We start from the raw sequence: 24,135 nt of genomic DNA on the forward strand, positions 1-24,135 counted from the left end.
GTATCATGAATAATTTTATTTGGCATTTAAATGGCAGTTAAGTAATTTAAAGTTTCATAAAGAAACCTGGAAAAAATGTAGCACGGTTTCCACAAAAAAAAAAATCTTTACCAGCACTACTGTTTTTAAAATTAATAAATTATTGTATGTTGTAATTGGCTGTATGTTAAATTCTTATTCTTCATTTTTTCCCCACCAAATCAGCATATTAGAATGATTTCTGAAGGATCATGTGACACTGATGACTGGAGTAAAGGCTGTAGAAAATTCAGCTTTGCCATCGGAGGAATAAAATAAAAAGTTCAAATATATCAAAATGAAGAAGAAAAAAAACAACAACAGTAATTTTATTGTAATACCTTTTCACAATATTACTGTTTTACTGTATTTTTGTTTAAATAAATGCAGCATGGGTGAGCATATGAGACTACTTTCAAAAGCATTACCGATCCAAACTTTTGAACAGTGGTGTATGACAAATGAATCTCAGTTACTTACATTTCTGGCACTGATCCTTATGTGGACCCCAGCAGAATTCTCTGCATGAAGAATCACATGACCCTATGAACACAAAGAGAGGTCAGATATTTAAATGATTGCAGTGAAAAGGATAGTTTCAAAAAATGGTCATTTACAGATTCTGAGTTTGTTTTAACCCGGTATTGTCTCATTTAAAGTCATTTTGTGCTTTTGTTTCAAAACAGCATTTTTAGACAATTAAATCATTGGTGCTAAAGGTCATTTGTTCTTTAACATACATTCAAGTGACTGTTCCTTAAAAAAGATTGCTTCAGAAGAAATAAATTAGGCTACTTTTAATATCATATATATAATATTTAATATATTATTCATCTTCCACATTCCATACATGGTAGATAACAGCTCAGTTGTACTGCGTAATATCTTCTATTGTGTTTTACAGAAGGAAGACAATATGGGGATGGGACATCATGGGGGTGAGTAAATTATTAAACATTTTCTAGACATGGATATAAAACATAAGTCAATGACTATCATAATTCAGTGATATCTATCTCACACACAAACCTCTTTCTCCATTGTTCAGGATCTGGATACGAGCGTCACTGTCTTTGATAATGTCCCGCCAGTGGATCCATGGAGCATGACTGAGGTTCCTGTTTTGGACAATCTGTACTCCACCTTCCAGGATCTCTGCAGACACAATGAAGAAAAACTAATTAATTGAAGGCAGAACAGGGGGCGAATAGAGGGGGAACAAACACCTGTTTGCACTTCTGCTAGTCTAAAATATTGGCTGCACTGTATTGAGCATGAAGATTAATTTTACATTTCAATTTCCCATCAAGAGGTCCTGTTATAAGTTTTTGGAAATGTCTCAGAAGAGCAGTAAGAACATTGCCTAAAAATAGTAAGATACCTATCAGCTTACACATAAGATATACAGGAGTTGGACAACGAAACGGAAACACTGGCTAATTTATTGTTGGAGTTTCACGTCTATATATGCACGGCCAGTCTTCACTCATTCTAAATACCATCAGTAAGAGCAGAATGTAAAGATTGAATAAACAGAGTAATAGCACAGCTGTATATTAAATATTGTAATCCACACAACACAATATGAGTCGAGACATATCAGAGTTCAAAAGAGGACAGCTTTTTGGAGCATGTCTTGCTGGCTCATCTGTGGCCAGGACAGCAATTCTTTGTGGTGTATCGAGCTATGATATCCAGGGTAATGTCAGCATACTACCTCGTAGGACAGACTACATCCAACAGGAGTAACTATCAATGCAAAGGGAAGCTGTCTAAAAGGGATATCCAGGTACTAAACCGGAAGGTATCCCAAAAAAATAAAACCACAATTGCCCAACTCACTGCCAAATTAAATGCGCACCTTGACTCTCCAGTTTCCACCAAAACTGTTCATCAGGAAGTCACAGAGTAAAATTTATCCCAACAGTGAAAATCTTGGGCTGTGAACAATGTGAAACGTATTATTCTTTGATGGGTCTTTTCCACATCCGTGGGAGTTATGGTGTTGAAACAGAAACACTGGCTTATTATTATTAATTAATGATTTATTATTATGGTGTTAAGAAGCCCCAATGAGGCTTAACACCCGGACAGACTGAAGCACGAGGATGGATCAGTAATGGTTTGAGCTGCAATATCATGGCATTCCCTACTGTGCTTGATGGCCGCGTGGGGACTAGCCAAGGACTAGCGAACCATTCTGGAGGACCATATGCACCTAATGGTTCAAACTTTTTACTCTGAAGGTAGTGCCGTGTATGAGCATGATAATGCACCAATACACTCAGCAAGACTTGGGAAAATGGTTTGATAAGAGTGAAGTAGAACATATGGCCTGCACAGTTACTAGATCTAAATATTTTTGAGCCACTTTTAGGTATTTTGGAGGAGCAAATGATTTTTCTTCACCAGAATAGTGATCCGGCCAATGTTCTGGAAGAGTAATGGGTCAAAATCTATTAACCTCCTGTATGTGTCCCTTCATTGCACCTTTTCTGACATCTCAGTTGAGTCAAGACAGCCCAAACGATATAAAATATGAAGTTTGAATGATGTGATCCACAAAACAGACAGACACACTTCTGCTAGGCTCAAGATCTTTTGAGGCCCTGTCTGTCAATCATTCAGCTCTATTGAGTGAAATGGGTTTGCCGGAGCGACACTATTCAAATCTTCCAGATTCCTAAACACTCCTACACACTTCCGCATATCAAAGATGTCAAATATACTTTCTGTTAAGCAAACTGGTAATGCTTCACATAAAGGAATGATCTAAGAAAGATTGTTGTTGATCCCTTGGTTTCTGTTTCTGCAGTGGCACGCTGCATGGCATGTCATGTTCAGTTTGAACAAATTACTCATCGCCAGAAACTCGATGTGACCTCTGTCATGTGTTTTCCCTCACAGATTTTTTACAATTTCGTCTCACCTGTGAGGTTGGTTAGACCCAGATCTTCCAGGCCACTGTGACTCTCAAAGTTATGGAAGACAGAAAGGGCCCATTCTTTCTCATACAGGCTGCTACCACGAATCACTCTGAGCTGGTCCAGAGGCAACCTGCGGAACTGGTTCATAGCAATGAGGATGTAGCCTGTGACTTCTCGGATACTCTGAAAGAGAAGCATGAGTTGAGCATGTTACAGAAATAGCCAAATCAACCATTTCATATACTTCATATAAAAAATTATCCTACCCCAAGAAATGAGAAATCAAGGTCATTCTCCATGTGTGTGATCTCAAGGTTGCCCATGACAATCTCGCATCCTGTGTAGCGCTCCTTCAGGTTGTTGTAGTGTTGTGCAGGGGTGCCGGTGGAGCTCAGAGCATTCTTGGTGCCCATGCAAACTGATGGAGAAAGAGATTGATTACACCTAATTATGTTGGACGGTATAAGTTTGTGGATCATTTGACCATACATTTAATGTCACAACCCTTATTTGATAAAAAACACTTTTATTCAGCAGACAGTAAAGTGACAGAAGAGACATTTTTATATCTTTCAAGTATTTTTGATGATGAAAAAGTTTCTTGAGCAGCAAATCAGCATATTGGAATGATTTGTGAAGGGTCATGCGGCACTGAAGATTGGACCTGAAAAATTAGCTTTGCCTTCACAAGAATAAACTACATTTTTAAAATAGAAAAAAGTTATTTGAAATTGTAATACTATTTAACAATTACTACTAACAATTACTGCCGCCTTTGTGAGCATAAGAGACTTCTTTCAAAAACATTTCAAAATCTTACCGACCCCAAACTTTTTAGTGGTATATTATGACACAGATTTTGTCTTATGAACCAGTATGATACGGTTTTAAACATTTAATCAGGGCACTGCTCACTTTCCTGCATTACTTTTAAGTGCAAGTGTATTACTGTTGCATTTTTTCATTTACAGACCAAAGGACAAAGTAAACTTCCTGAAGTAATCGATGGCATGCTAGAAATGCTACCCATAGACATATTAAGTAGAAAATAACCCAGAATACTTCTTTATGATATACCGTTTAAGTAGCAATAATGTATGAGACTGCAGAAGAACAGTCACAGAAGCCTCTGTACACAAATATAGCCCTTTTGAAGTGGCCACTTCCACACAAGGCTTCCACTCACAGCGCACACAAAGACATCATGCAGTGGCCACACCACAAGGTCATTAACATAATGAGGGCAAGGTCAGAGGTCGCCAAGATGCTGCAGGTCAGCATGTAGTACAAGACAACTGAAAGTCCCAAACAGACTTAAAAAGAGACGAGCATAATAGTGGGAACCAGCTTCAGACAGAGATGGAATCCAGGGTTATTGGCCTGAGGTGACAAGAGACATGACAACTGAGAGAAAAGTCACTCTCTTGCTCTGTCACTCACCCCACCTATAAAATACACAAGGGTCTCCCTTGAGTGTACTTCACCATGAGCACACGTGGGCATGCACTTACTTAACTGCCACATTTAGACTACTGTGGCATTCAAAAAACAACAACAACAACAACAACAGGATGCATTGTAGCATTAACAGATTTCAGTTCCTGGTGTTGAGACATGACAAAAAAACATAATCTTCATCAAGAATATTCCAGGTTAAATTCAGTACAATTTGAGAGAATTTTTGTCTAAAGAAATAGACTGAGAATGAAAGCCATCCAGCGGAAGGCCTGTTCACAACAACGATAACTATAATGATAACTATATTGGTGTCCACACCAACACACGATACTACTCTGTTTGATATAAGTTTGAGCTGTGGTCATGTGATCTGGCACATAATGTCAATGTTTTTATTCGTTATACTCTGGAAAATGGTGAATGGACCTTAACAGTTTTATGTTATAAGAACATATTTCTAAGGTCCTTAATAATGACAAAAACATACATTTATTATGTTTTAAGATGATTTTTCTTGGTTCTGTCAGGAACAATATTGTCAAAGGTGGACAATTAGCATATAGTTTAGATTGGCGGAGTGGTTCTGTCCTGGGCAAGAATTCAGTGAGCTGTGAAACCCTCAGAACAGAATCAACATAATATATTGCAGATATCATTAATGTCAATATTTAATGTACAAGAGGAGGAGGAGCTGGGGATGGAGGAGGGTAATTCTTCTGTAAAAAATGTATTTAAGATGTATTTACTGTTGAATAAATTTTGCTCAACAAAAGCAAACTAACACAAGAACTGAGAAAATACCATTCAATTTAAATTGATTTGATATCAGTTTCTATACTGTGTTTTTCTCGGAATCTGACCATGGTTGAGCCAAATCTGTCCATCCATTTACAGACATAACAATGTGCTAGGGACTCTCCACCACTGCATATTTCAGATATCTCTCTAACCGGACACACCTTTTTTGGCTTTTTGCTGCCTATGAGCTGAAACAGGTGTGTTAGATGAGGGGGGGGGGGGGGGGGGGGGGGGGGCATACGATTTCCCTCAAGTTTCACAGACAAGGCTAGTCCCAGACTAAAATGCAAAAAAAAAAAAAAAAAAATAGAAACTAAACGCAACTTGCACGGGCATATCTTAAAATATGTCAGCGCCATTGTTTTGTCTCAAAATGCACACCAGAAATGTTTTTTTTTTCTATGGCAAAAGCTACTCAAATGAACCTAATACTGGCTTGATGTTAAACCAGGCCGTTTTTGTCAATCCTAAAAGATTCCTCTGATCCTAGGCTAAAATCTTTGCCAAAATCAATCGCTTTGATCGCTGGTTTGACATGTTCACCCATGACATGTCACTTCCAACTAAACTCTGGCAGTGTCAGTGTTTTGAGGCACAGTCCTGTAGTGTGGCATCTCTTATCTCACGGGGGCGACAGTGGCTCAGTGGTTCATGTAGATTGTCTACAAACTGAAAGGTTGGTGGTTCGATCCCCGGTTCCACCTGACCAAGTGTCGAGGTACCTAACCCCAGCTGCTCCCGACGAGCTGGATGGCGCCTTACATGGCTGACATCGCCGTCGGTGTATGAATGGGTGAATGTGAGGCAAAAATGTAAAGCTTTGGATGGCCATAGGGTCTGTTAAAAGTGCTATATAAATGCAGTCCATCTTATACCAACTGTCAAAAAAAACAAAAAAACATTGGGAACGCAGAACCTGATGAAGCAATCAGTAAGATAACAAACCACCACTTGCTCCACACTCACGTCTTTGTTGTTTTTGTTTGCTAGCCACCATTTCTATCCCACATGTAAACACGTGTCACAGATTGATGAAGGAAAACTCTGGACGAGTCTTCATGTGTCCGTTTTTAGCATGTCTGCCGTACGGTCTGACATTTAAAAAAAACTGAGATCCTACAGTCCGACAAGCAACAATCGTAAAGCACGGTAAATCACACAGTGCACACCCGGATTAAGAAACCCAATTTCATTAGATTTTGACAAAACTTGCAGTTATTGCGTTTTGCCTTTGTAGAGCAGAGTTGTGTGAATCAACCCTAACAGGTGGGAAGAGCCAGCCACAAATATGTCAATAGGGGTGTGAGTTTAACTTGGAATATTCCTTTAAGAACATAGGAGGACTTGAAAATGACATTGTAAAATAAACACAGCAAGTTCTGGCTGGTGAACCTGCTTGCGTTCGCATTCAATAAACCCATCAATCATAGTGTTGCTGTAAAATATTAGTTGTGTGCAAAAAACACTCAGGAAGAACAAAAAAGAAATTTAGCTGGCAACTGTCTAAGAGCCAAGAGAACCTAGTGTGCATTGTGGGCGTATTTTGCGAGGGGTTAAACGGTATATTCCCGAGACTGGTAGAGTGTAATGCTCAGCTGCATGTCTGGGGCCTAAGGCTCTATCTGGCTATGAGATCTAGAGAGGCATTATTAATGAACAAAGCACAGTATTGTCACTTAGCTATAAATGTATGGCTCTGTTAATGTGTAGCTCTGATTGACAGTGTGTGTGTGCGTGTGTGTGTGTGTGTGTGGGGGTTGAGATCATACAACCAGACAATCGGATGAGTGTGAGCGCAGTACTCTATCAAGAGGAGGGAGAGTCCGGAGGGGGAGGGCATAGGGACATAATCTAAGTGTGACCGCTGTCCTTTACACTGCTCCATTCTATATGTTACTGCATCTTGAAATGTGTACAACCATACCACTGAGTCTAACTGTGCTTTCGGATACTCCTAGGAATGAAGCTGGAGGGGACGAGTTAGCAGCATCTGTTCTGGGAATGCATAAAAATGTGCTGCTTACAGGAAGCGCTGTCGCATGGGTTGCTGTTACACATTTAAACTATTCTGTCTGCAAATTCTGTACGTTTATCTGGATAAAAGAACAAATGCAAAATGAATATACATTTTTAAACAGTTGTAAACACAACAAATGTTATATACATAAACATGGCCCTTTTAGTTTCTAGCCATATAAGTTATATATTGACATTAGCAGTCGAATTTGAAATGGTATCTACTAGGGTTGCACTTATTGGTTATTAGCCAATATTCAATTGGTATCAGCAGATATTTATATTTATAATATACATATTTATTGAGCAATATTGGATATAACACTGTAGGTGGTCGTTTCTGCATATTCTTAGATAATAAATGACTGTTGCAACGTTTAACCCACATAATGCATTTAAAATCTGCATACAATTTTTGCATTCCCAGGTGCGGACATATTGATTTTCTAACAAACATCAAGACAAGATTAATATTAATCTGGACAGTTTTATATTACAAAAAATATATATATTAATTTTACATGCAAAAATGTTCACTTTTTAGATAAAAAAGAGGATTAATTTCATGCATATACATACATGCATGCATTGCAAGCATATTCATGTTTATCGACAAATTAAGTCCTAAAAGTGCTTGTGAGACATGAGGAAAATGCTAAATATAATTTACAAAAGTATTATTGAGAAAATTTTTACAGTGAAGAAAATAAGTAAGGGTCGTCGTTAGCTGCATAAAGACATCTGCCCACCACACACAATCAGTAAGAATCCAACTACTAACATGGCCAAGACCAAAGAGCTGTCCAAAGACACTAGAGACAAAATTGTACACCTCCACAAGGCTGAAAAAGGCTACAGGGAAAATGACAAGCAGCTTGGTGAAAAAAGGTCCACTGTTGGAGCGATCATTAGAAAATGGAAGAAGCTAAACATGACTGTCAATCTCCCTCAGACTGGGGAATCATGCAAGATCTCACCTCGTGGAGTCTCAATGATCCTAAGAAAGGTGAGAAATCAGCCCAGAACTACACGGGAGGAGCTGGTCAATGACCTGAAAAGAACTGGGACCACCGTTTCCAAGGTTACTGTAGGTAATACACTAAGACGTCATGGTTTGACATCATGCATGGCACAGAAGGTTACCCTGCTTAAACCAGCATATGTCCAGGCCTGTCTTAAATTTGCCAAAGACCATTTGGATAATCCAGAGGAGTCATGGGAGAAAGTCATGTGGTCAGATGAGATCAAAATAGAACTTTTTGGTCATAATTCCACTAAACCTGTTTGGAGGAAGAAGAATGATGAGTACCATCCCAAGAACACCATCCCTACTGTGAAGCATGGGGGTGGTAGCATCATGCTTTGGGGTGTTTTTCTGCACATGGGACAGGGCGACTGCACTGTATTAAGGAGAGGATGACCGGGGCCATGTATTGCAAGATTTTGAACTCCTTCCCTCAGTTAGAGCATAGAAGATGGGTCGAGGCTGGGTCTTCCAACATGACAATGACCCGAAGCACACAGCCAGGATACCAAGGAGTGGCACTGTAAGAAGCATATCAAGGTTCTGGCGTGGCCTAGCCAGTCTCCAGACCTAAACCCAATAGAGAGTCTTTGTAGGGAGCTCAAACACTGTTTCACAGCAACAGGCCAGAAACCTGACTGATCTAGAGAAGATCTGTGTTAGTGGGCCAAAATCCCTCCTGCAGTGTGCGCAAACCTGGTGAAAAACTACAGGAAACGTTTGAACTCTGAAATTGCAAACAAAGGCTACTGTACCAAATATTAACATTGATTTTCTCAGGGGTTCAAATACTTATTTGCAGCTGTAAAAATCATACATTGTGATTTCTGGATATTTTTTTTTCCTTTCAGATTAGGTCTCTCACAGTGGACATGCACCAATGGCAATTTCAGACCCCTCCATGATTTCCAAGTGGGAGAACTTGCAAAATAGGGTGTTCAAATACTTATTTTCCTCACTGTATCTCCCAAATGTAAAAAAAAAAAAGTAAAAAAAAAGAAGAACAAAAGACATCTTAACATCATGTGTAAACAACGATTTATATCTGGTTCAAAATAGACAAGAACGCAAAGGTGCAAGTTTTTTTTTAAAGGTTATATCTCTTACAAACAGTTTGGTTCCTATGATTCCTATATAATAAAGTATTTGTTACTAAATGCACCTAAATGCATCATGAGGTGGAATGGACTGCAAATTTACAGCAAAAATGTTATTGTTTTAAGAGCACTTTCTTATAATCTATATAAGCCTTTTAACTCCTTTTTAGCAGATCTCAAAATCAATAGTTAACCACATTTCATATTATACATAATATTATGATGCTTAAGTATTAACTTAAGCTTTACAATATTAATTATTTTTATATTTATCTGCTATAACATTGAATAATTATTGTACTGGCCAGAATTTTAATCAGTGCATCCCTATTATCTATCCAGCAGTCAATGATAATGAATGCTGAATGAAATCTGAGATACACCCTTATACAAAAGGCTATGCAGACATGCTCATGTAAAGGTGAACACACCCACATGACTTGTACATATTTGCTGTTGCATCAGGAATTGTCTAGATAACGTGCATATTCATATACACACATATATGATGTCTGGATGCTAATAATGTATGGATTGACGGAGTCCCGTTCATTCACACACGTAATCTTTAGTCAACAGTACCACAGACAGTGAGCAGAAGCCTCTATGCAATATACAATAGAATCCAGCAGCACACAATGATTATAGTTCAAAGAGTGTCAGGGCGGTTACTGGGCACTCATGACAGACCGAACAAGAGAAGACGAAAGAAAAAAAGATGAGTGGAAGAACCCATGAGGGAAAGCGAAGATTAGTAGACACATTGCGAAATATATAACACTAGTAGTGTCAAACTGAAAGAAGAGCTGATGTGAAACAAAAAAGGCAACTTCCAAAACACACATCCACGCCTATTCACGTGAACTTCTGCAAGTACAGACTGCTCCAAATCTTGAGGCCATTACGTTCGGCTGTTAGCTGGAAGTATGCATGGTTTCTGTCTTTTCTTTTTGGGAAATCTACTCAATGAAGTGTTGCATTTCTCTTTTAAAGCTAATAGGCTATACCTATATACTATAGTATCTTAATATTGTATATTGCACCATCAAGAGTTTTTATTAGGTCAGATCAGATGTTATCCATTCAAAATCTTCTCTCCGGAAGAAAAGGGTGATTATAATATTAAATTAGTTAAGTCCTTCCTATCAAACCTCTCGTATGTCTAAAAGAGGCTGAACTTTGGAGCCACGACTGTAAAGGAGCTATTAAAGTGTGTTTTATGATATGGCACTATAGTCCCACACCTTATTCTGTTCAGCTCAGTTGATTGGCGGCAAATATAAGTGATTGTGATTGGCTATCAAGGGAATCGCAGTGCTTGAAGCTAATGTTCTGTGAAAAAGAGCTACTGAGGAAAAAAAGAGATTTGTGCCCTAATGCTGTTTAGGTGGAAGCTGGCTTAGTTATTTCAAAAGTGTGAATATATCAAGTCAACATGATTCACCACTGTGCCACAGGTTATAGTTGAGGGTCATTTAAATGAACAAGTATGCATTATTATAATTAGTTTGCCCCGTTGTCTGGCATACTCAAATACTCAGCCTACTGTAAAAACACATAGTAGCCATTATGCTCCCCTATTTTTTATAATGTATATGCATAAATGTATAAGTATATGAATAAGCTCATCCCACTCACACACACTTCTCAAATCATTCACCTTTGCCCATTCTAATAAGTACAATTACGTTCTAATCTAGGGTCAGTAAGTCCAAATGGGTGGTTGACATGACGTCTAGAGACATCAATGTCCTGCACAGTGACATGCTAAACTTCATAGACCATTAGGTTACACTTTATTTTACGTGTCACTGTTACGTAATTATATATTTAAGTACTGATTAATATTAATGAACTATATGCACTTAATATAGGGTTATGGTAGGATTAGGATTTGGTTGAGGGTTAGTTGCATGTTATGTAGCCTAATTAAGTAAACATGTAACATGTAACAAGGACACTGTAAAATAAAGTGGTTTCTAAGTTTTAATGACTTAGTTTGAACGTTTGCTTTTTTAAAAAAAATGTTCACACATCTCAAAACAAGTGTTAAAAACGTGTGGGGCCAGTCACAGCAACATGCTTTCCTTTATACAAATAAATTGGCTAGTAGGCCTACATAAATATATAAAACGTTGATGTCTATTATTGCTCAACTATCCAGTTAAACATTACATTCTATCTATGCTATTATCTAAGTGAAACGACCCATGAAATCTGAACAGGTGGAAAGGGCATAACGCATGACAAGAAAATCAAATAATCCGTTAATTTTTAAACTCAAGAGGTTGTTAGGGAAGACTCTACAAGAAATTCACGTTATATATATATATATATATATATATATATATATATATATATATATATATATATATATATATATATATATATATATATAAAGAATTAAAAGAGAATTAAAATACTTTTATACCTTCTTGTGTTTGTGAAGTTACTGGCTGAGGTACACAGAAACACATCAGCGCGATGAGCGCGAGCACCTGCTGTCTCATCTCGTCTCTTGAGTGAAGGATCTTCTCGAACTGACACGGGCGCCCTCAGACATACCGCGCGCTGCAGAAAATACTGACACCAAGCGCTCCCCAAAGAAGATGGACAGCGTATGGGTGATATTCCGGTGGACAAAAAAAGCTAAAATAACACATCCATGAAATTCATCTAGTTGTTTACTTCGGCTGCTCTCCCTGTTGAATAATCTCTGTTCCCTGTCAAATAATCCGCGTTGTTTTTCATCAAAAAGTTCCGCTTTGCAGTAGTATCATTCCCATCGGATTTTCCCACTTAGTCAACAGATAATAAACTATTTACAAGGCTAAAGGAGATTAGAAGAGTGAGAAGGAAAGTTGGAAGTATGACGCAGGCTCACCACTCCCTGAGTGTACACTTATGATGTTCAGAGTTGGATTGGCCCGAGAGAGCGCTGCTATTTACCAATCACTGCATGAACGCTGCGCTTCTCCACCCTTCAGAAAGTAGCACAACAGCCTGTGACTCACAAGCTATTCTTCAAGTAAAGAACTGAAATTAGGGGCACCTCTGAATAATTACCTTTGACTAAAAAAACACAACTATTTAGACTATAGGCGCATATATATATATATATATATATATATATATATATATATATATATATATATATATATATATATATATACACACACCACACAGAGAGAGAGAGAGAGAGAGAGAGAGAGAGAGAGAGAGAGAGAGAGAGAGAGAGAGAGAGAGAGAGAGAGAGAGAGAGAGAGAGAGAGAGAGAGAGAGAGAGAGAGAGAGAGAGAGAGAGAGAGAGAGAGAGAGAGAGAGAGATAACAAATTAAACAAATCGTTCAGTCTCAAGTTCATTTATAGGGTAGCCTAATCTTTAAAATGTATCCTCACCTGTTTTACGTTTTGATGACGCACAAACGTATTTCTAAAAGGTGAGGCTTTAATGGTAGCTACCTCTGTCAATGATTGGTTATACGGAAAGATAATTCTTTCTTTGCACTTCATGGCTACGAAGTATAAACATCAGGGTAGCCTATAGGCTATATGTTTTGAGGACTGAAAATAATTAAAAAACAAAAACAAATGACATCTTCAAATTGTCACTGCTCTGTAACATTTTTTTAAATATATGAATAAAAAGGAATAGTGCAATGAATTTATAGTTAGAAGATTTCTACACATTTGAGCGAATTACCTTTTCATAGAAATGAAGTGACACTATCTATGGCGGAAACGTTCTCGAAGAATTATTACAAGCCCCTTAAATAGTTTCCTTCAGAACATTTAGTTATGCTAATTATATAGGGTTAAGTGGTAATAATTATACAGGTATCGCACAGAAGCTCGTCTTGTCAGAGTCTCGCAGTTTTATGTGCGGGTCGTCATCCACAGGGGGTCTTGCATGGGCTTCTTGTTCACAGTGAAGAGCATTATTGTACTCGTGCCATGCCAACTGCTTAATCCCCCCCCCCCCCCATTGATGCATATAGACCAAGCTATCACAATAGTCACATTGTCAAGGGGTTTGGCGACTTCTGAACCCGCAGCAGAACATGCCTGATCTCAACAGACTGTCCACTGTACAGTGGTAAACACTCGCATCGTTGAGAAGAGAAAACGCTTAAGATCACGCTTCATATGAATTTAGTTATGGCAGCTACTACTGGCGGATGGATCAATTTTCTTATCTAGCTTTGTGGTAATCATTTTCAACTTTAAAAAATTCTGCTTATTTCTGTTTGAACTGTAGCTGATTGATGCAAATTGATATTATTCATAAAATATTCTGATTGTCTACCTTCCTCTCTTTCCAGAATATTAGGACACGGAGACCTCTAGCGGTATTGCTGAATATTACAGGCTGTGTAACTGCGAGTCACATAAAAAAATCCTTAACACTTTGATGCTTAACATTTGATGTTTATTTTCGATTAGTTACAAAACATAAATAGAATTAACAGTTGAATTAGTTACAATTTACAGTAGCTAAATCACCAGCAATAAGTTTAGTCCTCTATAGATTATTTTCACTTAAATAACCTTTAATTATTGGTGGTACCCCTGGTTTTACTGTACCCCTAAAAGTCACTCCACTGTAGAAATCATTTGGCATATAATATTCCCAATCACAATTAAAATTTTAAATCGTGGTAATTTTAGAACAAACTTTTGGTGTAAAGTTGTAAGCCAGGGGAACTCAAGAAACCGTTTAGGACTTGTGTCTTATCAGATAACCACAGCTTTCTTAACACTGATCAGTACACAATTTTACATTTATACAACCCCTTTCAAAATACAAAAATAATGCTTTCTTTTTAGATTACATTTTTGTAACACTTCAGCAGAGGGTTATCTTTACATTTCCCATTTGTACAGATCAAATGGCTAATGTTGGGTTTCTTAGACAACAGCTTTTTGCTCACCACTTCTGTTGGTTTACTGTGAGGAGGTGGGTCTTGTCTTTAGAAAAAGGACACAAAATACTGGAAACTGTATAATCCCAATCCTCTGTAGGCAAAGGTCATGTTGACTCCTTTTTGTAACATCCACATGTTCTAGCATTAGCACAATTTAAAAAGCTTCACAAAATGAATCTGTTCCTGATTCCCTGTGCACTTTACACAATACATTCCATCCTGTCCATCTCTCACCTACTTGTTGCAAGTTGCCTCTTTCATACCAACCTTCAGTTCTTTTTTTTCCAACAAAACATTACAAACAGCCAGTTTTCTGTATATGGGCATTGCAGGTTTATGCATTCTTACTGACCAATGCTTTATAAATCTTCTGTAATCTGATTACTGGTTTGATTTAAAGGCTGGACACTGATATCTTGGTCTAGACAAGTCACATATAATCAGTGTGATCAGTGTAGAAAAATACACTGTAGAAAGGCAACCCATTTCTGAATGTTCTCCCAATTGTAAATTTGCCTGGCAGTTGTGTATTTATGTCTATATCTAATTTTTCACCAGAGAATTATCTGATGAAATGCCAGATTCAACGAGGAATACATCTTTTTGCCAGTGTTTTGCTGATGCGCTGCGTTCACGGAAAGCAAACTCACAGTTCACAGATCGGTGTGTTCACGGAAGCACGTTCATACGGGACTGTGCAAAAATAGACAAGAACAAGAACAAGCTGCGTTCACTTCACTTGAGCTTTCCAAACAGCCGTCTAGTCTTGCACTCTTCACCATGGGATTAATGTTAATAGTGTAAACCTTAAAAGTATGAACGTCTGCTAGAGAAAAATACTGCAATCATATTAGCTAGTTTCATTTGAAATCAAATGAACTAAACAACTTTTTTTTTCCTTCTTCGCAGAATCAATTGCAGGATCGTAAAAGGAATTAGTCAATGGCTATTTGTTATTCTAGAAAAAAAATCGTGGCTAAATCTAAAACGTTACTGCTATTTATCATTGTAAAATATAATACATGAGACGCATGCCTTGTCCGTGCACAACACGTGTTTTCGACTGTTTTCGTAGCTAAGATGATGGTTGCAGGGTTACCATGCTCTGTGCTGGAACATGCGATTGATCTCGCCACCGGCTGAATCCGTTGTGCTCTATTAAGATTCACTGCTGACGTCTGGTTGTTGTCGTTTCTGTGCGTATATATATAAAAAATATTTCTTTTAAGCTATACAGACCCACGTCACAACAACACAGAAAAGAATTTAAATATTACTAATTGCACTTTTTAAAATTCAAATAGTCCTTTTGTTTTGAAGCACTGATAAATAAAAACAAAGAGGATTTCATGTCATGTCAAAAATGTCTCTATATAGGGCGAGTTCAAGGTCCAACTAAGTCAGATATAAAACTTGACGGTGCGGAAACACACAGAGGATATGTATTGAAAAATGCAACACAAACACACACTCACACAAATACACACACTAAAGTATTTTTACACCCCCATACCCACACACGCCAACACTTGCTACTAGTGTCCTTCCTGTACAGGATGTACATTGGGCATTCCTCTCAATCTTCTCAAACAGACCTCATCTCACTGCTGTCCTAAAGGAAGGGTGGACGTGGAGGGTTTGGATTGAAGTTTGGCACTGGAAGGCAGAGCAGAGGTGGAGCAGGAAGAAGAGGAGCACGACGAGGAGGAGCACGAGCAGAAAACGTTGTCTTGATTGGCATTGGCGGCGGGGGCAGAGGCAGCTGTGATGCTGGTGGTGGGGGGGAGCGGAGGCCCCGCTGCAGTCATGAGTGAGGGGGAGGCGCTGGGGGGAGGCGCACCAGACACAAGGGGCTGGGATCCTGACAGGACCTGAACCTGCTGCGGATGCAGGGCAGACGGGCTGTACTGCAGATGTGCATTCTGCTGGGGTAGAGGAGCGATGGGAAATTGGGTTGGAGGCGTCTGCGTTTGTCCACTACTATAGGGGGTGGACGCCACTGTAGACATGCTGACCGATACAGGAGTACTCATAGGAGCCCCGGAAAACCAACCCGACGAAGCTGTTGTCTGCAAAATAGAAACATTATTTACATAATTGTTATTTGTGATGCAGAAAATAATAATATAATACATCCAAATCCAAATGTCTGAAACTATTGAAAATCACAGATTAAATATTTCATTTAAATTTGGAAATAAACCAATAAACCAAAAAAACCTGTATGATTTTTTTAAATGCTGAGCGAGGATCTCCTCTGTGAGTGTAAGCGCACAGATATGGTAATGGCATTAAATGAGAAAAAAATCAAAACAGAAGCATGGTCCAGTGTTCTTAAGATGAAGTCACGATTACCTCTGTAGTCTGGCCCCATCCGCCTAACTCCTGCACTTGTTGGATCTGTTTGATTTGATTCAGTGAAGGTTTAGGCTGAACAGGGCAAACAGCTTCTTTTGACCACTCATCAACAAGCTTATGCAGTTCATCTGTGAATGTGCTCTTTCTATTGGCAGAACTCTGGGCTGAAGGACTCTGATCTGAAAACCAAATTATGAAATTGTTAAAGATTAAATTTGTGGAACCTGAAAAAAAAAAAAAAAAGATTTTTAACTGCCTTTATGGCAGTACCTTGGTGTTTGACGCCGTTATTATCCATGTGAGAGTGGGGTCGGGGCCGGAGCTTGGCTTTGGCGGGTCGGGGTCTGCGTGGGGAGATGGCGAGGGGTGCGTTGGGCAAAGGAGAGGTCCGGGGCAAGGTCATGGACAGAGGCTGTCTGTGGTCTTTAAGAGAGCGGAGCTGCCTGTACAAATCCTGCAGCTCTCTGTTTTGCTGTGCCTGCAGGGACACTACCTCTTTGATGTGTCTACAAAGATAAAAGAGAGAAGGATGTATTAGTAGAATTAGATATAAGAAAAAAAGAAAAATCAGTGCAGAATTCACCGCTCTCACTTTTCTCTAAGCTTGTGGAGCTCTTTCCTCAAATCTTCATCCTCCACTTCGCTCTCATCGTCGCTGCTGCCCAGGGGCGAGCGTGTGTGACTCCTGGGTGGGTGTGTGGGCACTGTAGTTCTCCTCTCCTCTTTCTCACCATCTTTACCTTTCGTTTTTCTCCTCTCTCGCTCCAGGTCAGGTGACACAGGAGAGCTGTCTGTCAAATGTTCCTTTCTTTGTTCGGCCTGTGTAACTGAAAAACGGCCAACCTTTCTTTGAGTGAATCCTTGGCTTTGTGCAGCTTCCTGCGGTGGAAGGGGTTCTGCGGACTGGGACACTGGAATCACCTATAAGAAAAGAGCAGTCGAAATTATTTGTGTTAACTGGGATCACAATAAAGACAAACAGAGATAATAAGCATAAACAAACGAATAACGAAGAGGTAAAAAAAATTGGATGGACATATTAGTGTCATATAAGGTAAGCACATGAACCATAAGGCTGTAAATGGAAAACATTATTCAAACAGTCATGGTGGAAGCAAATTATTATTTTTATATACACTACTGTTCAAATGTTTGGGGTCAGCAATATTTTGAAATTAATAATTTTATTAAGATGCATTAATTCACTAAAAAGTGAGAGTAATTTTTTTTTTATTGCCCGATAAGAGTTTCACGTTAACACTGATAAGGCCCACCACTAATATAAAATCAGAGAAAAACTGTTTTCAATATTGATAATAATAACGTTTCTTGAGGAGCGGGTGGCCTTTCTGAAGGATCATGTGAAACTGAAGACTGGTGTAATGATGCTGAGAATTCAACTTTGCCCTCACAGGAATAAATTACATTTTAAAAGATAAAACAGAAATGGACATTTTAAATTTAACTATATGAGTCACTTCTTTCAAAAACACAACAAAAAAAATCTCTTCCAAACACAAACTTGTAAATATGTTGTAATAATAAACATTGATAATACAATTGAGTTATTTGTACACTGTTGATGATGTAGAGTATTAAAACTTTCCATAAAAAAACTACTCATTTAGCTGGTTCATTAAGAGATCCCAATATTTCCCATCATTTTCTGTGGCAGCATAATATACACCAATTTCACTTAATTTGCATCTTTTGTTCTTCAATGTCACATTAGATCTGCCTTTGTCAGCTGTCAGAATCTGCCTTTGGAGAAATATGACATTATCTTTTTTCCCAACCAAAATCACATAAATAATGATTCAATTTTCCAACTTTGTGTAAGGTGTGAAAAGGTTGAACTACTGCAAATTAGTAGACTTTATATAAGGGAATAATGTGAGTACCTGGAAACGCCCTCTGCGCGTGCAGGGTTGTTCATCTGTAGATGCCTCCCTCTCCACCATTCCCTGGCTAAAGTTGCCATCTTATTAGAAGGAATAAAGAGAAAGACGCAAAGACGAGGGAACACAACAACAATTGTAAAATGAATGGGAACATACAGAAAACACAAAGACAGTGCATTTGGAATAAAAAGAACCACACACAAATACACACACAAACAAACAGAAGACACCACAGACACAGAGAAATGTGATTAATAACTAAAGCACACAAGAGACCTTTGACTAACAAGCATCCATGCATGTTCACATGTTGAGATTATAGAGCAGGCTTCCCCAAATCTTGTCCTGGAGGGCCAATGTCCTACATAGTTTAGCTCCAACCCTGATCAAACACAGCAGAGCAAGCTAATCAATGTCTTTTTCAGGATAACTAGAAAAATCACAGGTAGGTGAGTTTGATCCGGGTTTGAGCTAAACTCTGCAGGGCAGTGGCCCTCCAGGACCAGATTTGAGGAACCCTGTTTTATAGTCAGCATGGCAAATTACACCATCACTGGCAGTCGGTGGACATGAATACGGATATGATTATAATTTCAAATGGCATGCTGAGTGGATGCAGAGTGTGATGGGGAATGGGTGTGGGGAGGGGTGGCAGGGAGCAGATTTAACAAACAGTAAAACCAGTTCATGGAAGAACAATCTCTGCACCACAACTTCTAAAACATTAGAGAGTAATAAACAAAAGTATGCCCCCATCCATCCACACTCACACAATTTCATTCATTTGTCAGACTCTAATATCACTGCCTAGAGCAGCAGTAATACCAGTCAGCATGTGTGAATAATCTACATCTACTGTGTGTTCCTGGTGTGTATACAGAAACACTATCATTCCAGTGACTATTTCTACTTGATGGTCCTTAGGTGCTTTTCATGATGCATAACCATATATATATATATATATATATATATATATATATATATATATATATATATATATATATATATATATATATATATATATATATATATATATATATATATACATATACACACACATACATACATACACAACTGCACTTTAAACATTTATAGTATGTCAGGCTTAAATAGTTGAAAACTATTGCTTTAGACTGATGCTATATTTCATTTAGGCTATGTTAGGAATGGCATACTACCATATTACTTACACTTAGCAAGCATATTGTGCACAGTATACAAATGTTCAGTATTTATGGAACATCCAGATGACTTGGATATTATACATTTTGACAAAATATGCTAAATACAATTGGAGAACACTACAAGCTCATACTGTAACCCATTATACTACTTATACTAAAGTATTTATACTGTGCACAGAATGCAAATGTTCAGTGTTAATGCAATTAAATAATAATGTAATTTGCCAATTAAAATACTTCAATCTTTTTTGACTTATTACTTGATTATACTGCCATTTGTACAACAAAATTACATAATTGAACTTTTTATTTCCTAGATGCCACTGAATGTACACTACTGTTCAAAAGTTTGGGGTATGCTCATCATGACTGCATTTATTTAACCAGAAATACTGTATTATTTTAACATAATAGTGTAAAGTATTATTACACTTTAATATAACTATTTTAATATATTTTAAAATACAATTTACTGTGCAAGTCTTTACTGTCACTTTTGGTCAATTTAACACATAAAAACATAAAAAAGAATAAAAAACATACTGACCCCAAACTTTTGGTACTTAATGCTGAAATGTTTATCAGTGCATGCTGTGTACTTTTTCACATGCCAGTTTTTAAATAAAAAAGAAATGGTAAGGACAGCAGTATGCTAGTATGCATTCCAAACATACCCATGGACATGCAAAAAATATGAAAAATAAAACCTTACAAAAGTCTGCCCAGGTAGGAAAGAACAGGATATGATCTAAAGCTCTGAGAGAATTAAAAACTACCCTAATATGGAAAATGGATATCTAGAATCTGAAAAATACCTGTTTGCGTTACTAGACATTAGAATGATTTACTTGCTAAACCTCAGTGAGTTAATTCATAAATATACAGTGTTAATGGTGCATAAAATGTAACTTCAAAAATGTAAATGAGGGCTAGATTAATTTCTCTGTATTAAAAAAAAGTTTGCAGCTGTTATTTTTGCATTAGAATGGAGTGGGCATGATGAACAATATGTAGTCTCTATTTTCACACCTCTTCAATTACTTAACAAAAATAAATAAATGAACAGGTGCAAACTTCAGTCTGGCCCATGTAACTTGTAAACAAGTGTGCTATTTTGCAATTGCAGGTGCTCTGAGTGAGTGAGGCAGGATGCAGGAAGGTGAGGGGCATGGGTGCCGCAATACTGCACTGCATACGCTGGGAGTGGAGACTCAGATCCAGGTGCGATGCACAAGGGTCATCCCTCTTAGATTCTCTTCCCTTTCTACACTCCTCTGTTCTTACCCCTGGGTAACCCATGCAGACAAAACAAAAAGGAGGCTACAACATAAACGTTAATGTACAGCAGAGCAATTCCTTTCAAACAAAAACTCAAGCAAGAAAAATGTATTGCTAGATGATGTAATGATTTCAGAACAGACTAAGCACAACATCATGGAAAGACTATAAGGGATTAATGACTATTTATTAATTCTAGCAGTATTATTATTATTATTTTTTACTAATTAAGAAATCCCTATTTAGCAAGGTAAGACTCAGCTACATTACTTTTAATCTAAACATTTGTTTTAGGTCAGTGCCCACCCACACCCCTCACTCGCTCTCTCTTGCGCGCTTCCTGCGGACGCTACCTTGCTGGACTCTGGGCTTCTTGAACAAGCTGGCGGAGTGGCGCAGTTTGCACGCCCAGCTTTTGAATTTGCGAGTCCAGGATTTCTTGCTAACAGGATTTCTGATACTAGGACATGTCAGGTTTAGGCCAAAATATCCACCTCCTTCATTGTGCTGATGCTGCTGTCCAGGCCATAGTGGGATGGGTGCCTGAGAAGAGGAAGGCAACAGAACATCTCCAGTGGCGCAGCTTTCAGAGAGGGAAGAGGGAGCCTGGACACAACACGTGAACAAGAGAAGGTAAACAAATGTAAGATGTGCAGTAAAAAAGGTTTAAACACACATGCCAAGACTTTGGAAATTTACTTTGTAAAATGTATTTAATGTAACGACTCTAAAAAGAAGTCATGTGATGTAAACAAATGTAAATTAATTATAGTATATTTTTCTTACACATTGAAATGTCCAAAGTTTTAAAATGTTCCTTCAAAAGGCAATACACACACATACACCTTTAACAACAAAATATCTCTCTCTTTATGAAAAAACACATTTTGACTAAAGTTTTTCTAATATAAATAAGCTTTTTTAAATAAAAATAAAATATCATGCCAAACTATTAATAATGTTTTTTTTCACAGACTACTTTCTTTTAAAAAGTTATGAACGGCATTTGAATGTATTTTGAAAGAAATAAAAAAAGATTGGGAAAAAAATTATTGGCTTCCTGCCACTGATCTGTTATACACACACCCCACTTACGCTTACTGATGTTTCACAGGGCACTTTCAGGGATCCAGACTCCTGTGGAGGGGAAAGGAGGGAGCATGGAGGGGATGTAGAGGAGAAGGATGAGGCAGGCTGTTGTTGCACAGCAGATGGGATGGTCTCCTCCTCGCCTGCTCGCTCCCGCTCTCCATCTGGAGATGTGGAGGAAGAACGAGGGGTGGTGGAAGAGGTGGTGGAAGAGGTGGAGTGAGGGGAGGTGTCTGAGGAGGTGGCAGGAGGTGGGGAGAATGCGTAGGGGGGCTCTGAAGACTCATCAACTGCATTGGAGGCTGCAGCAGATCCCGAGGTGGAGTTGGGGGCAGGAGCCGGGCCGCCCGTGGAGCCACTTGCCAGTGCTGCCCCGCTGCCGCTGTGCTCCTGATACAGCAGAGTCCTCAGTTTCTCATCCAGAGTCTTGATTCGGTTGTCCACAAACTCGATTTTAGGCGGGCCTTCGCTGTCTGACTCGGCAACCGAGGAGGGTTGGGCTGGAGAGGGTGTAAATGTATGGGAGAGGGTGGGCAGTGCAGTTTCAGAGAGTTGGAGGGGGGGTAGAGAAACGTCCGAAGAAGGCTGGGGTGGAGCGGAGTGGCTGACAGTGTCCTCACCAGTGGAAAGCTCAGACTCTGACTGCTGGACAGATGCCTGCTTTTGCACAGCCGGAGGCACTGTGGTTTGTGCCATAGGTATCATATCATGTGGTACCTGCTGAAGTAACGTCTGCGTTTGCTCAGCGGGAAGTTGCTGTGGGATTATAGGCTGAAACTGAGCTCGAAGCTGGAGGGGATCCTGGGTCTGGAGGCAATGCTGAGGATGCATTGTCAGCATTGTTGGGGCCGGTGTGGTTTCTTGAGACACGTACTTTTCTACCGTGTGGTGCTGGATCTGCTCGGCATTGGCTGTTTGCTGAAGGCCGTGTTGCTGCAAAAATACGGTCTGTTGAATTGCTAGCTGTTGAGAATCAACTGGTAATTGATGGTGAGGGACCTGTTGAACTTGGGCAGATGGAAGGCCTCCCTGCAAAGGGACCGTCTCCATTGGTATCGGCTGTGATAGTGCTTTTGACTCGCTAGGTTGAAGTTTAGGTGGCTGTAGTGCAACCGGGACCACTGGATGAGGCGTAATCTGTTGTTGCTGAGCCTGTTCGATAGTGGCCATTGCGAACTGTATTGTCTGGGTTTGTTGAAGTATATCTGGTGTCTGTGAAGATGTCATTTGGTTTTGAGCTAGCAATTGCTGTGTTGGATCAACATGGGTCACCAGTGATGCTGGAGGGGTCCCATAAGCAGACAAGTTAGAGAGGGGCTGTTCACCTTCACCTCTAACTGCAGCATCTCCTTGTTCCACATTAGTGCCTGTAATGGCTGCGACTGCAGGGAGAGGAGTGGCAGAGGTGCTGGAAGCCATGACAGGGACTGAGCCTGCAGTCAAGGTAGCGGAGGAGACTCGCTCTACTGTTGGCAAGGCAGAGGGTGTTATATCTTTTTGGGCAGCAATGGCAGAGCCTGACATGGACGCAGGGGCTGACACAGTAGAGACCAGAGGAGAGGATGCAGATATTGAAGAACTCGGGGAAGATGCAATCCCAGCAAAAGACTCTGAGCGCTGAGGGCTCTCATGATCTGATAATACATTAGACAGAGAGTAAAAAATTCTTTTTCATTCTTCAAATTTCACGTTAATTAATATCAGTCTTATTAATTATCATTACTATATCACTATCTCTAATGTAATGAACTTTCACTCAATCCATTCTAGGTTGACCAAAAGTACTGTGCATCACAACAAACTCTACCTTTCTCTGTTTCTATGGACTTGGGAACTCGGCTCTCTCCCATTGGTGGGGAAGTAGAAGCTCCTTGGTTAGAGTGTGAGTCACGATGGCGAATGGTTTGATTAATGAAGAATCGCCAGCGACCCACGGGGGAAGATTGAGGGGCTGAATCCACTTCGCAAACAAGAGAATAAACAGTAAATGTATTTTGCTACTAACTGTAACAAGTGTCAAATTAAAAAGTCTTGGTTAATATATTTTATTTAAATAAAGATA

At 39.0% G+C, this 24,135-nt stretch overlaps 2 protein-coding genes across 8 annotated transcripts in view; both read right to left on the reverse strand.

Annotated features, from left to right (window-relative positions):
• Window positions 1–12,253, reverse strand: part of erbb3b (erb-b2 receptor tyrosine kinase 3b) — a 28,607-nt gene extending 16,354 nt beyond the window's left edge. For both annotated transcript variants that reach the window (XM_067446155.1, XM_067446154.1), the window contains exons 1-5: window positions 11,770–12,253; window positions 3,212–3,363; window positions 2,948–3,128; window positions 1,048–1,173; window positions 499–561 (exon numbers count right to left, since the gene is read on the reverse strand). In XM_067446155.1, the coding sequence (XP_067302256.1) occupies window positions 499–561; window positions 1,048–1,173; window positions 2,948–3,128; window positions 3,212–3,363; window positions 11,770–11,848 (601 nt within the window). In that variant the 5' untranslated portion in view covers window positions 11,849–12,253. The remainder of the gene's footprint in view (window positions 1–498; window positions 562–1,047; window positions 1,174–2,947; window positions 3,129–3,211; window positions 3,364–11,769) is intronic.
• Window positions 12,254–13,745: 1,492 nt separating this feature from the next.
• wnk3 (WNK lysine deficient protein kinase 3) overlaps window positions 13,746–24,135 on the reverse strand; it is a 57,681-nt gene continuing 47,291 nt past the window's right edge. For 2 of the 6 annotated variants that reach the window (XM_067446160.1, XM_067446156.1), the window contains 8 exons: window positions 23,881–24,033; window positions 22,080–23,707; window positions 21,338–21,590; window positions 18,523–18,602; window positions 17,214–17,542; window positions 16,892–17,127; window positions 16,619–16,800; window positions 13,746–16,332 (listed from right to left, as the gene is read on the reverse strand). In XM_067446160.1, coding sequence (XP_067302261.1) covers window positions 15,865–16,332; window positions 16,619–16,800; window positions 16,892–17,127; window positions 17,214–17,542; window positions 18,523–18,602; window positions 21,338–21,590; window positions 22,080–23,707; window positions 23,881–24,033 — 3,329 coding nt within the window. In that variant the 3' untranslated portion in view covers window positions 13,746–15,864. Of the gene's footprint in view, window positions 16,333–16,618; window positions 16,801–16,891; window positions 17,128–17,213; window positions 17,543–18,522; window positions 18,603–19,596; window positions 20,993–21,337; window positions 21,591–22,079; window positions 23,708–23,880; window positions 24,034–24,135 lie in introns of those variants that run through there. The other 4 variants (XM_067446159.1, XM_067446157.1, XM_067446158.1 and 1 more) reach the window with 4 other exon arrangements.

The sequence above is a fragment of the Pseudorasbora parva genome, chromosome 6, assembly GCF_024679245.1.
Source record: "Pseudorasbora parva isolate DD20220531a chromosome 6, ASM2467924v1, whole genome shotgun sequence".
Taxonomy (NCBI): domain Eukaryota; kingdom Metazoa; phylum Chordata; class Actinopteri; order Cypriniformes; family Gobionidae; genus Pseudorasbora; species Pseudorasbora parva.